Source organism: Sceloporus undulatus, unplaced genomic scaffold (genome assembly GCF_019175285.1).
Source record: "Sceloporus undulatus isolate JIND9_A2432 ecotype Alabama unplaced genomic scaffold, SceUnd_v1.1 scaffold_18, whole genome shotgun sequence".
Classification (NCBI taxonomy): domain Eukaryota; kingdom Metazoa; phylum Chordata; class Lepidosauria; order Squamata; family Phrynosomatidae; genus Sceloporus; species Sceloporus undulatus.
The window spans coordinates 1,318,890-1,331,942 of record NW_024802940.1 but is presented as its reverse complement, the minus strand read 5'-3'; the positions used below and the strand labels follow the sequence as shown (position 1 = coordinate 1,331,942).

General features: G+C 39.2%; 1 protein-coding gene across 1 annotated transcript in view; it reads left to right on the top strand.

Moving 5' to 3' along the window:
- Nucleotides 1–7: 7 nt before the first annotated feature.
- Nucleotides 8–13,053, top strand: part of LOC121917442 (zinc finger protein 521-like) — a 371,849-nt gene continuing 358,803 nt past the window's right edge. Inside the window, 1 exon segment of the mRNA XM_042443417.1 lies at nucleotides 8–212. Coding sequence (XP_042299351.1) covers nucleotides 173–212 — 40 coding nt within the window. The 5' untranslated portion in view covers nucleotides 8–172.

Here is a 13,053-nt window from a genome sequence, read left to right as displayed (position 1 = left end):
CCCCCCCCCCCCAAACTCAGTCAGGAGCGGAGAGAGGGAGGGAGAAAGGGAGCCAACGGAGGAGAGGAAAAAGTCTCTCTCGTCGGTTGTGAGGAAGTGTAGCCGTTTGGTTTTGTTTTTCCTTGTGTCGAGGGCTGTGACATTGAAACAACTTCAGCTGTTTACTTTTAGGATGTCTCGCCGCAAGCAAGCTAAACCAAGAGCACTCAAAGGTAAGTCCAGAGCCCCCCTTCCTCCTCCAGCTCTCTCTCCTTCCTTCCTTCCTTCCTTCCTTCCATCCTTCCTTCCTTCCTTCCTTCCTTCTTTCCCTCCCACCTTTCCTTTTTTTCCCCCGTTCCTTTTTTCCTTCCCTTCTTCTCTCCCCCGCCCCTCTTCCCTTTCAATGCCAAGGCTGGCTGTTGTGTGTATGTGTGTGTGCTTGTGTAGATGTGTGTGTCGGAATGAGAAGCTGCCTGACCACTGGAGTGAGGTTCCTTTTTATTTTGGCCTCCCTGAACCAGAGGGAAGCAAAGAATTGAGAGACAGAGAAAGAGAAGGAGAGGTGGGCAGAAGAGAAAGAAAGAGGCAGGAAGAGAGAGAGAGAGAGAAACAGAGAGATGGACAGAAGAGAAACAGAGAAAGAGATAGAAGAGAAAAAGAGAAAGAGATGGACAGAAGAGAGGGAGAGAAAGAGTGTGTACGGACCCACAAACACACACAGACACACAAACACAGACACACAAATACACACACAACAACATCGCTAGCAATAACCCTTTACGTTTCTGTCCCGCTTCATAGCGAACTAAGCACTCTGTCAGCCCGTTTCCCCCAACAAGCACACAAACCCACAAACACACACACACACAAAAGAAAGGGGAGATTTTAAACTCTTTTCTCTTATTCCTCTCCCCCCCTCCCCCCACTTTCCAGGTTTCTGTGTTAATTCGTAGCGGAAAAGTTCTTGGGTTGTTGTTGTTGTTGTTGTGGGGTATGTGTGTGATTTGTTTTTCTCTCTCTCCCTCCCCCATTTCTGAGGTAAAAATTTTCCCTCCTTTTTCTTGGAAGGGGAGCCTCAGATAATTTGGTGTTCCCCATCCACCGGGACCTCCTTCTCCAAAAAGCTGGAGAACACTGGAGAGGAGTAAAAAGAGCAGGGGAAGAGAGAAAGGAAAGGAAAGGAAAGGAAAGGAGGGAAGCCAAGCCAGTACTGGAGTTGCTCTGCATTCCTCCTTCCCAGTCAGTCCCAGGAGCAAACAGGCAGACCCCCCCCTCTCTCTCTCTCTTTCTGAGGGATTTCTTCCTCAAGTAAAACAAGACCTAACGGCCCTGGCTTGCGTTTTTCACACACAGAGTGGAGTGCACAACTTTTTGGCGAGCTTTGCCTTTCTTTCTTCCTTTCTTTCTTTCAAAGAGGCCTGTCTGGGTTTTTAGTTGGAAGAAGGAAGTTTGGTTGCTGTGGTGGGGTTCCCCTCATCCCTTAAATACACACACACACATACACACAAATACACAAACTCACAGCTCCAAAGGAGGAGTGGGCGGTCTTTGCTGGGCCTTGGTGGTGGAAGGCAAAGGAGGAGAAAGCCAGAGAGAGAGCAAGAGAGAGAGAGAGAGCTGAAGTGATTATTGATCTGGAGGCTGGAGTTGCTGGAGCTGGAGCTGTGGAGGAATGTGGGAGCCTGTGGTGAGGGGGGTGGAGGGGCAAGAGAGCACATGGGCCCTCTTTCCCTCTCTTTATCCCCCCTACATCTTTTGGAGAGAAGGGGGAAGGGTCTGTATGGGGGTGGGGTGGGCTGACATTTGAGAGGTCTGAGGGGTGCTGAGGAAAGGAAAGGGAGGAAGGAGCAAGTCGCAGGAGCCTCAAGTAACCATGTGTCTACACACACACACAGAGGCAAGAGCCAAAGCCCTGAAGGGAGGACAAAGGGCGGCTTGTGAGAGATGGTGGCAGGCCACAGGAATGTCCTGGGGAGGCTTGGTCTGTGCTGCTGCCTCTCTCTCTCTCTCTCTCTCTCTCTCTCTCTCTCTCTTTACCCAGCCCAGTGGTCTTGACATGCTGGCATTCCATAGTCCGCCCTCCTGCACTCCTTTTGGGACCCTGTCACCCGCCCTTCAGAGTGACACCACCAAGAGTGCCCCTGGGTCTTAAGATTCCCCTCTCTGATGCTTTTCAGTTGGTACTCAAGCAGACCCTTCCTTTCTCTTAGGTTTCTCCTTCCTTGCTCCATTGCTTTATATCTCAACCATCCTCACCCAGGTAGTATTGATCCTCACAGATCAACAGGCAGTTGGTCCTAAGGCCGCTAGCCCTTCCACCATATTCCTAATTCTTCTCACCTCTTAGAATTCACTGGAGCCCCCTGCAATTTCTGCTTGTCCCTTGGCTGTGACAAGGAAGCCTACTCTATGTTTGCTAGTGAGGTCAATAATGCACTTAGGTTAACACAAGACTAGATTCCCGCCACCCCAATCCTGGGTAGTTAGAGGGAGGTAACAAACTGAAGATGGGATAGTAGCGGCGGCAGTGAATGTGTTACATCAGGGTGAGGGGATATACTGTCAGAAGTTATGGAAAGTTGGCTCATGAATACAAGACTCTTGAAAGAGTGTGTGTGGGGGGGGGGGGGGGGGGGGTGACTGAATTAAAGATTGACTTTCCTGAAGGCCTGGGTTCTTGTGGTGAAGTGAGCTGAGGTTGGAATGAGTGTAAAGGCATCCTATTTTAGATACTTAGCTCTGTAAAAATTCATCCCACAAGTGATCTGTTAGCATCCTCCTATTGACTTCAATGCTCTTTTGAATCTGGCCTTCTCAGTCATCCCAACAGTGTAACAAATGTGCCACCTTGCATTCCATTTCAACCCCTATATAATTTTTGGTTGAATGAAGCTTAACAGTTCAGTGATGCTTAACTTTTGACAGTTTGTAAGGAACAAATGTGATGTTCTTCCACTACCTTTTAAAAGACCTCACAGTGAAAGTTCTGTTGACTGTGTGTATGTTTATATGCTGATAGTTTCCCTAAAGAAGATTAATTTATCTTCATGCAGGTTTTTTATGGCCAGTAAATCAAGCCATCAATTGGTTATACAGTATTTATGGGGCAATGGTAAAAGAAGTTGAGGTTAACACACACACACACACCCCATTATTACAGTTGTGGGCAAAATTAAACAATAAATGATACAACATTGTGCTTTCCCACAGACAGTCTTTTTTATTCTCTGCTTTCCTTCTGATGGAAACAAAATGTTTATTTTTAAAAAATAGGTTTAATGTAAACAGAAATATAAATTAAAATATGAAACTTGCAGTTTTGTATGGTCATATAAAGAGTGTTGGGTATGTATCAACAACCCATGAGGAGAGAGAGATCTACCCCAATATCAGAAGTAGTGCTATTGGCAGCAAGTACTGACCTAAACAAACAGTGGCTTATTTAAATGCATAGCTTACACATTCCAGTACATTAGTCTGTTCATTGTCTTCTTTAATCGTAATGCATGTTAATATCATCTATCATGATGAATATAATATTTAGATTATGAATGCATAGGTTACTATTTAACAGCTCTATTTTCCATGCAGCTGGTTGTTGTTTTTTCAAATGGTGCCCATTTTTGTTGCTTGGCCTCATTTGAAGGAAAATTTAGAGTATGAAGGCAGTTAGGAAGTTTAAGTAATCTACTTTCAGCACTTTAAATATGTTCTCCAAATCACACATGTATTTTGAGTTGAGAAACAGCAGTATTCAACAGAATCATAAATACTTGCTATAGTTTAATAAGGTTAGTGTAATGTTAGTTTATCACCCAGTCTCCTCTCTGTGGCTGTTAAAACCAGGTTCCATTTCTTTTAATGTGACTTGGTTCTGGATAAGTCTGTTTAAGACTGTAGCTTTAGATCCTTTACTTTCTCAGAAATGAGCAATATGTGAATTGTTCAGAAAGAAGCAGGAGCTTGTTGTTGATAGTATATTTAACAAACCTGCAGCAGCAAACCAATAATGGAAGATACATTGTAAAAAATATCTAAAACTGTTTGTGGGACTGTGAATAAACAACTACTAAGCAAGGAGCTATATTGTCCAAACAGTGTTTAGGAGTGCAAGCAGTGTTTAGGGGTGTTAGTTTGAAGTATTCACATTACTGTACTTAATTTGGAACCAGTGCTTTATAGTTGTGAGGCAAATGTCTTGAGGATGAAGTTTACATATTGACCTAGTCATGTCCCTTTGATGGTATAAAAGATTTCAAAGGCATGTAATTTTTGACATAATTGACACTTTGAAAGTTGTTTTCCAGGGCAATAGTGGCTCTGGGAAGATAAGTGCATTAACAAAATTTGAGAGTGGATTTTGTTTTTTGTTTTTGCATATGAATTATAGTAAAGTTCCCCAGCAGAAGAATGATTATTTTGATTTCCTTTATTTTAAACATAGCTGCTTTGAACAATGAGTCCTTTGCTCCTTTCCTGGGTTGGAATGAGGTAGCAGATAATCTTGGTTGAATTATCTTGATAGGGTGTGTGTGTGTGTGTGTGTGTGTGTGTATGAGATTTCAGCACCTATGTAATTTATTATGTACTAAAATATTATCATGTGGTGTAAAGTTTTCATTTGGAAATGGTGGCCATGGTGTATATGATTCAAGTATGCTAATGGGCTGTGTCAGAATACAGTATATTCAGGTGGGACAGTATTTTCCTTCCAGGAATGTTTAAATTATTATATTTATTTGATGTTTAAAGGCCAGCATCTACAGGTTGCTTTTGGAAGCTCTAGGAATGAGTGCCATGAGCTTTGACAATCCTGACCTTTGTTTCTCTCTCCTCTCCATAGCCCCCTCCCCAGAACACATAGTTATTTATCCCATACCTTCAAGGAGGTCTCTAGAAAAAGATGGTACACAGTGCACTCTTGAAGAAAGATTGGTATTAAATATCACAATTTACTGTTTCTTCCCCCTCTGCCTCTCTGACTTAAAAACAACAAGAATAAACAGAACTTCTACTAGTACATTAACAGTATGGAAAGGTCGGGACAGGCCTTTATGCATGTATCCAATCCCAGCCTGGTTTTCCTTCAATTTTTCTGTAATTTGGCACATTCTATGGCTTCTGTTGCTGGTCTGTCTTTCCTGTTTCCTTATGGGGAGTTTGGTCATGGTTATGTTTTTCAATCAAGAATTATTTTTAATTATACATCCAGTTATAGTCCACTTTTTGAATGTGGGAAGGAGACACCATCTCAGTATTAGCATACTAGTATCAGTGGTAAAATATAGTTTCTTGTAAGTAAACTCTGTAGATTGAGTATCACATCTATTTTTGTGAAACAACTTCTAAGCAAGTATAATTCCCAGGTAAATGTTTGTGATGGAAATGTAAATACACTTAGAAACTTGCCTCTCTGAATCAAAGTGAAGTACTATCTGTTATCTCACAGTAACTTAGTGGGAGGAAATTATTCATCATTTTGAATATTAAATTAGCTAGAACCAAGGATAGTGGCATAGCCCCACACATTTAAGGACTTGAAACTTTAATATTTCTGTTACTTAAATATTTTCACAGCGCAGTATGTTTCAGTGTACTGATACAGTTTTGTGATACTAAGGCTTAAATTTATTGCTATTCTGGCTCTTTATAAAGGAGGCAATACGGTTTAGCATGCTTAACATGAATTATGTAAGTGTTTATACTGGAAAAATGAAAATGCTACATAGGTAATGAATTGCTTTGAAGATTATCTTCTAAGAAAATTCAGCCATGTATAATATTCTGTTTGGCTGGAAACACAGAAAAACATGTTTCCTATTCAAATTTTCATTATACACCTACATGTTTAGGTGTATAAATTTTTTCTGTCACATTCTGAAGAGCCAAAATATGTTTTTGCAAATAATAGCACAGATGTTGGTGCAATATTGAGAATTCTAATTTAGCAGCAGCATATCACAAAGTAATTGGCATTCAGAGTGGTACATACCTTTCTTTCATCGTCTTGAATGTTTTTACTCTTCAAATCTTTACATGGACTAGATATTAAACATCACAAGATTTCTTGACATAATGTAACTGAAGAAATTTCATAGACAAAAATTTTGATTAGAGCTAATAGTATCTGTGTAACCTGTTCTCTCCCTTGATTCATTTTTGCTATTTTACAGGGTTTCTCTTCATGAGGTTTACAGCACATTGGTATATAGAAATAAATATTTGTAAAATTCCTCTTGGCCTGTAAACTACTAACATCTGTTTTGAAACTTATCACTGCCTCTTTTTTGGTCTAGCCAAAATAGTGCAAAACTGAAAGATGCAGATATAAAGCAAGATATAAAACAATACTGCAAATTGTTAGAATCTTATTATCTCCTTAAAGCGCAGACATTGCCAGTTTTCACTCTTCCTCTGTTGATACCTCACCATATGCAAGTTAATCAGTCTTGAAACAGTAGATGATTTGTATTAATCTAAATTATGAGATCTACTCCTTGATCCTTTTGGTATGTCATAATTGCAGTGGAGAACAGCTGTTGTGGATCTGTGGAGCTTACAGTAACTGCCAGGGGTTTGCAAGGCTGATGGGGCAGTTTGATCTGTTAGAGGGGATGGCAACATCATCTATATATCATTTTCTGGTGGATTGTAATAACTTCTTATATTGCAGTGGATTTCAACCTTTTGGAAGCTGAAGTCCATATAAACTTACATTTTAGGATCCTCATCTTTTTTTTTAAACTATAGATTTGCATGATTGTAGAGGTGCTCGCACAACTCAGGTCAGGTTATGATCTAGTAGTAAATTGAACCGGTTGAAGCAAAATGATACTGGATGTGTCAATACACCTGGCTTTGTAGAACCTAAAATGTTAAGTAGTTTTCTTTCTTGTTGTGTTCCTACAACTCTGATTTCACCCATTCTTAGAAATAGAATAGTTGACCATGGGTTGACCATGCCACATTTGGGGATTGTAAGGTTGCTACTATAGCAGTCCTGTGTTGATATCCATGGATTGACAACAAGTCTATCTACATTGCGGTGTTGCACTAGTACATCAGGCAGTGTTTCATCCTTAGTGCTGGTTTGCCATTTTAATGGTTAGAATTAATGCTGTTCCTTTGTTTTTGCCTAGAGGACATAGGATAGTCTTCTGCAGAGATCCTCACCTAGTGTTCTGTTAGAAGTATTTGAAGAAGATATATAGTTTTAGTCACAAGCCGAATTTTCCATAGAGCCAAAATAATATCCAAATCTTATAATTAAAATATATTGTCACTGATATCTGAATTTTGCTGAATTTGTTAAAGCTTAGGTACTTACAGTATATAACGCAAATATTTGCAAAACTGATCTGGGATTCATTGAATTCTTCCCAGTATTTCTTGGGCTGGAAGTTGTAAGTTTTACATCTTTAAAATTAAGCGTGTTATAAAAAACCATGCAGTATTCAAATTCAACAAATATGTAGTAAATCTTGATGCTCTGAAAACTAAACAGAGCCTTTAATGTTAGTGTGACGATACTGTAAATGTAAATGTGAAAATTAAGAAAATAATAGCGGGTTTGAATATAGTTTGGTACTTCATATTTTCCAGTGTAAATAACATTATATTGGAATGTTATTTTAATGCTATGAATGCTTCATAGCAGTGGTATATTGATACAAATCTCAGCATGATGTATTTTCCCATATGTATTTGGAATTTTTTGTTGTCCCCTGTTGTTTTGTCAAAGGTCAACATCAGTCCCATTGGGAGGAAAATGTGGTCTTGTGTTTCATTTTTTGCCTTGGGGTCTACATGCAGCTTAGCAAGAATTATGTATGCCTTATTTGTTCGTGTTTTGCTCCCGACGTGTGTATGTCTGGTGTTTAAATGTACTTAGCAATATTGTCACTACAAAGTGCTGAAATTCAAGGACTGTGGTTTCTTTTAACTTCCCTTCTTATTAGAAAAGAATGATGGAAGAGAAGTTTAAGGAATAGCAGACCAATAAGAAATGCTCTGTACTGGAAGTTTGAAAGGAGATGTGTATCTTAGAAAATCAAGTACAGTTGTAATCTTTTTTAAAGTCCCTCTAAATTTAGGCAAGTTGAGCTCTTAGCATGCATCACAATTCACCTCAAGTGTGAGTAATTATGCTAGTTTAGTAATTATTGGAGATGAAAGAAGCTCTGTAAGATGTGAATCCTTCTAAACTTCAGTAGCTTTACTTTCAGCCAGAGTAATGATCAAGCAATAGCTAGCCATTTGCCTGGGGATTAGGGAGGGTTGAGTTGATACTGGGGTGTGCATTTATTACTCTACTTAATAGTTTATATTTCCATTCAGTCTTCTGTTTTTTCAGAGAACGGTATGATTCTTCGTGTTTTGTTTTGAGATACTGGCAGTTTTAGTAGGTGTAGGAAATCCAGATTATGCCCCCTCTTTAGTAAAAAAAAATGTGATGAGCCAGTGTCAGTTTACAACATTTCAAAATCTGTTTCCTGAAACAAACTGTATAATCCTAACTAATAGGTAGTTAGGTAGGTGTTCATTGGAAGAGTGACGCTGGAGAGCCAGTGTGAGGTAGTGGTTTGAGCATTGGATTCAATTCCCCGTTTGACCATGGTAACTCACTGGGTGACCTTGGGCAAGTCACACACTCTCAGCCGCAGAAAACCCTTTGATAGGTTCACCTTAAGGTCACCATAGGTCACAATGACTTGAAGGCAAACAGCAACAACAATAATTCTTTGGGATGTGTGCTAGTGTATCTCCTCCCCACCTTGCACTCTAGCTTTACAAGCTCTGAAACGTATGCCTTTCTTCCATTCGTAGATAATACATGACTAGTTTAACTTTAAAATTATGTGAAATTTTATGAAATTTTAGAAAAATGTAAGTGCTGTCCATAGATAGATACTTTATACTAGATCAGAGACTTTATCCATCGAACATCTTCTATTATCCCTAACATCCTGTGTATTAGCTTCAACTCTTTCTCCAAGTCATCTTTAGAGGAGTAGCTCTAGCAACTTCCTTTGAGTGAAGTTGCTAGAAACTGAATACAGGGCATTGCATGTGCAAAACATGGACTGTACTGCTGAGCAATCCCTCCCAGATAGTAATAATGTCCATGAACTTTGAATATCATTTTTCCTTTATACCTTTAGATGAAAAGAAGAGTTCTGTTTGCCTTTAAAGAAGAAATGCAGTCCAATGACCTGCTTACTCTCCTTGCTTATTTGAGCCATTATGGGTAGTTTATATTTTAAAAGTGAGGAAGTGCTGTGGTTGAGGAAAATAGATACTTCATGTTATGTATGAAACAACATTTACTACACTTATTGTAAGCACTTCAATATGGACAAAATTACCTACCTTTTAAAAATCTGCTGAACTGTACATTGTTAACAGTAAAAAAAAGTGTTAGAACTGATTGACTAAAGCAAATATAAAGGTTGTGCTAGTTTAGTAAAATCTTTTGGTAAATATTCCATTTTGGATGTGCACATTAAACTCATCCCCATCATTCCATTATGTTGAATTTCCTAGTATGCATATTTGTATACAGTCAGCCTTCCATATCCACAGATTTTATATCCATACCTTGAACTATCCATGGCTTAAATATATTAAAAAATATATAAATTTTAAAAAGCAAACATCGATTCAATCATTTTATATAAGAGACATCATTTTACTTTTTCATTGTATTTAATGGGACTTGAGCATCAACTGATTTTGGTATCCACAGAGAGTCCTGGAACCCAACAGATATCAATGAACCCACTGTATTCTTCTTCTTCTTCTTCTTATTATTATTATTATTATTATTATTATTATTATTATAGCTTCAGTCAACTATTTAAGGGCACACTACCAACCCAATCTGATTAATAAATATACAGACTACTATAAATGTAAGCTTTGTTAAGAATTCTAAAAACTCTCTATTTCTAAATATTAAAAATTCCAAGAAATAATGGTGATTAGAATGTTATGCTTGCCACCTATTTTTCATAGCTCAAATCTCTGAATGCAGCCATAGTGTTAGGACAAGGGGCAAAAACTTAGAACAGGTTTGCGGTCTAGTTCCATTCCTGGGACTCTCAAATACTGTCAAAAAAGCCAAAAAATATATAATGGCTTTGTCCATCTTGAAGTGCTTTTAGTGTGGAGGGGGCGGGTGCTACAAGTTATTTTAAAAAGTGAATAGTTTGTCCGGGAGGTTTCCAATAAAGGCAGGTCATGTCTCCATGGCAGAAAAAGGATGGTCCTTTTTAATAGCATGCTAAATTCTGATCAGACAATGGCAATTGAGTCAAGCTGGTGGTCATGCATATATGGAGTGCTATCAGATCTGCTTTATACCATCTTCCTATTTTTGACTCAACATTACAATACCCTTTTTCATTGTACCTAGTGCTCTTATCCATCAGCAAATTCTATCATGTTACTGTGGAGTTTTTAGGGTCTCTGCTTCTCAGTGATGATGGGATGGGAACTAAAAAAACATGTTTAGATCAGAGATGAGAAACCTGTGGTGTGCCAGATGTTTTTGGACTCCCAATCCTCATCTGCTCTAGCCAGCGTGGCCTATACTTAAGGATGATGAGAGATATAGCTATAGAAACACCTGGAGACCCAGTTTCCCCACTCATGCCTCAATGAGCATTAACTAGGTTAGGGATTCGTGATTTGTTGTCTCAGATCTTACCTGTCTCAGAATTTAGTGTTAACATGTTTTGCAGTGCGTTGTTGAAAATGACCAAGCAGTAATTTAAGAGACATGACACTTCAATAATGGGTCTTTATCAAGAAAGATTTCTGAAACATCCTTTTCCCCTAGTAGTAAAATTTCAAACTAAGGTCTTTTTATATTCTGTCAGTACTGTATGAGATTTCTGTTTCAATGGCTGGCACACAGCAGGGAAGGCAACACTTTCAAATCAAATATATACCCCAGGATTCCCTTCTCATGATCAAGGCCTCATAAAATGGGCAAGCTGAACATGATCCCAGTGAGCAATAACTTGTGCAGCAATTGGATAACATAGCTTTGTACATGTGGCTCATTCGGCAAGGTATTGCAGACTCTTTATTAATATTCTTGCTGTATTACATGGTATATTTTTTTTTGTAGGTTCAAGTAACCAAGAGTAGTATAAATTGTATCACTGAATAAGTAACTTTACTCCTTATGCAAGTCGTTCCTTTCCATTGGCCTGGTGGTACAACAGCCTATATTCTGCACCAGTGCAGCAACTATGAGCAACATCACTTTTTTTTAGGAGTCAGGACAGGACAGGGTGGATCTGCAGAGTGCAATAGGGAACTCCCAACTGGATGGTGGGACTGCCCTATCACCAGACTGGCCACCTCCATCCTTGATCTCTGATGGTTTTCAGTCTCTTAACCACATCTAAGTGTGCTGGCTGGGTTTTCTGCTCTGCCATTGTGCAGTAGGGTGCATAAGTATTTATATTATATGCATATATTTATTATAATCATCCTCTACTCTTGTTTATATTTTCTGTGTCAGTGGACATTTCTTATTTTATTATCCTTTAGGAGGAACACTTATTGGATGTGGGAACATTCTTTCCTTTGCCCCTGTTTGGTTTTTGTCTGAGACTTAAAACAAACTTTCTTAAAACACCTAAGACATGGGATAATTTGGTGATGAAATGACTAGTATTTGTCAACAGTCTTCTCTAAGTTGCTAACAGTTGCTACTGTGATAATTGGCTTCCCTAGTCATGTTTCCTGAACCTTTCTAACTACCTGTGTAAGGACAAGGTTTTGAGGGTTTTTTCTAGATGTAATATGATTTTTTTAAAAATTAGTGAAGGCTTATTAATCTATGTTTCTAAAGTTTAGATTAAGTTAAGTTTCCCAGTAACCAATCAGGGTGCTGTATTTTGAATTAATTGAACTTTCCAAACTTGTTACAGAGGTAGACCAATATACAGTGCATTGCAAAAGTCCAGCCTTGATCTTACCCACGTGCATTACCATCTTTAGATCCTTCAGCTCTAGGAAAGGGCACATCTAGTGTAGCAGCCAGATGCCCTAGTTATTTTTGGGACCCATCTAAAACAGACTGCCCCTGAGAAAGACAGATTGGGACCATGGTGACCGCATGCCACAGCCACAATCCAGTTTTTTGCCATCCCAAAAAGAAGTGGAAAATAGCCACAATTTTTTTGTGTTGGCAAAAAGCTGGCTTTTCCACCCCACCTCAGAGTGCTCAGAGGCTCCGGTGGTGTGCAGTGTGTAAATGCTGTGCTGCCAGAGCACTTGGAGGCTGGCACACGTGTCAACAGCTGGGCGGCATGAAGTTGGCTTCTGGGTGGCTTCAGAGCATGCGGCATCAGAACACCACACTCTGAAGCTGCCCGGATGGTGGTGGAAAGGAGCAGTGTGTTTCACCCCTCAATTACATAAGACTTTGTACATAGGTTTCCAACCACAGTACAAAGTTTTGCTGCTCATCTTCAAAGCAGTTGGGCTTTAAACTTGGCTAGCAGAAGTGTTGCTTCTCAAGAATGTAAGAAGAGCCCTGTTAAACCATACCAAAGACTGTGTAGTCCACTTTACAGCAATGATCAAAAAGATACCTCTGAGAAGATAAGCTGCATATGAATGTGGTAGGCACATGCCACTGTTTTTCTCCAGCAACTGGTATTCAGAAGCATATAGCCTCAAGTCCTGAAGCCAGTAAATAGTCTTCATATCTAGTAGCCATTGACAGTATTCTGCTCCATGAATCAATCTTATCTCTTTTTAATAACAATTTCATGTATACCCACCCACACAGTGTGAGTATTGTCTCCCAGTACCTCTGGTATCTGAAATACGGGAGCTTACAGTGGGGATCAGGGCCTTACAAGATGTGGCCCCTGTCTTATAGTTTCAGGAGGTTGCCATGCTTTGGTGCTCACATTGGTGTTGTTTCAGCACTAGGTAAGGAAATGCATTTTCCCATTCCTTATTAAATAACAGTTAAATTGATTTTGACTTGTCTCTCTTTTTTCCCTGCTGAAATACAGATTTATATTTTATTGATATTTAAGAATTTAC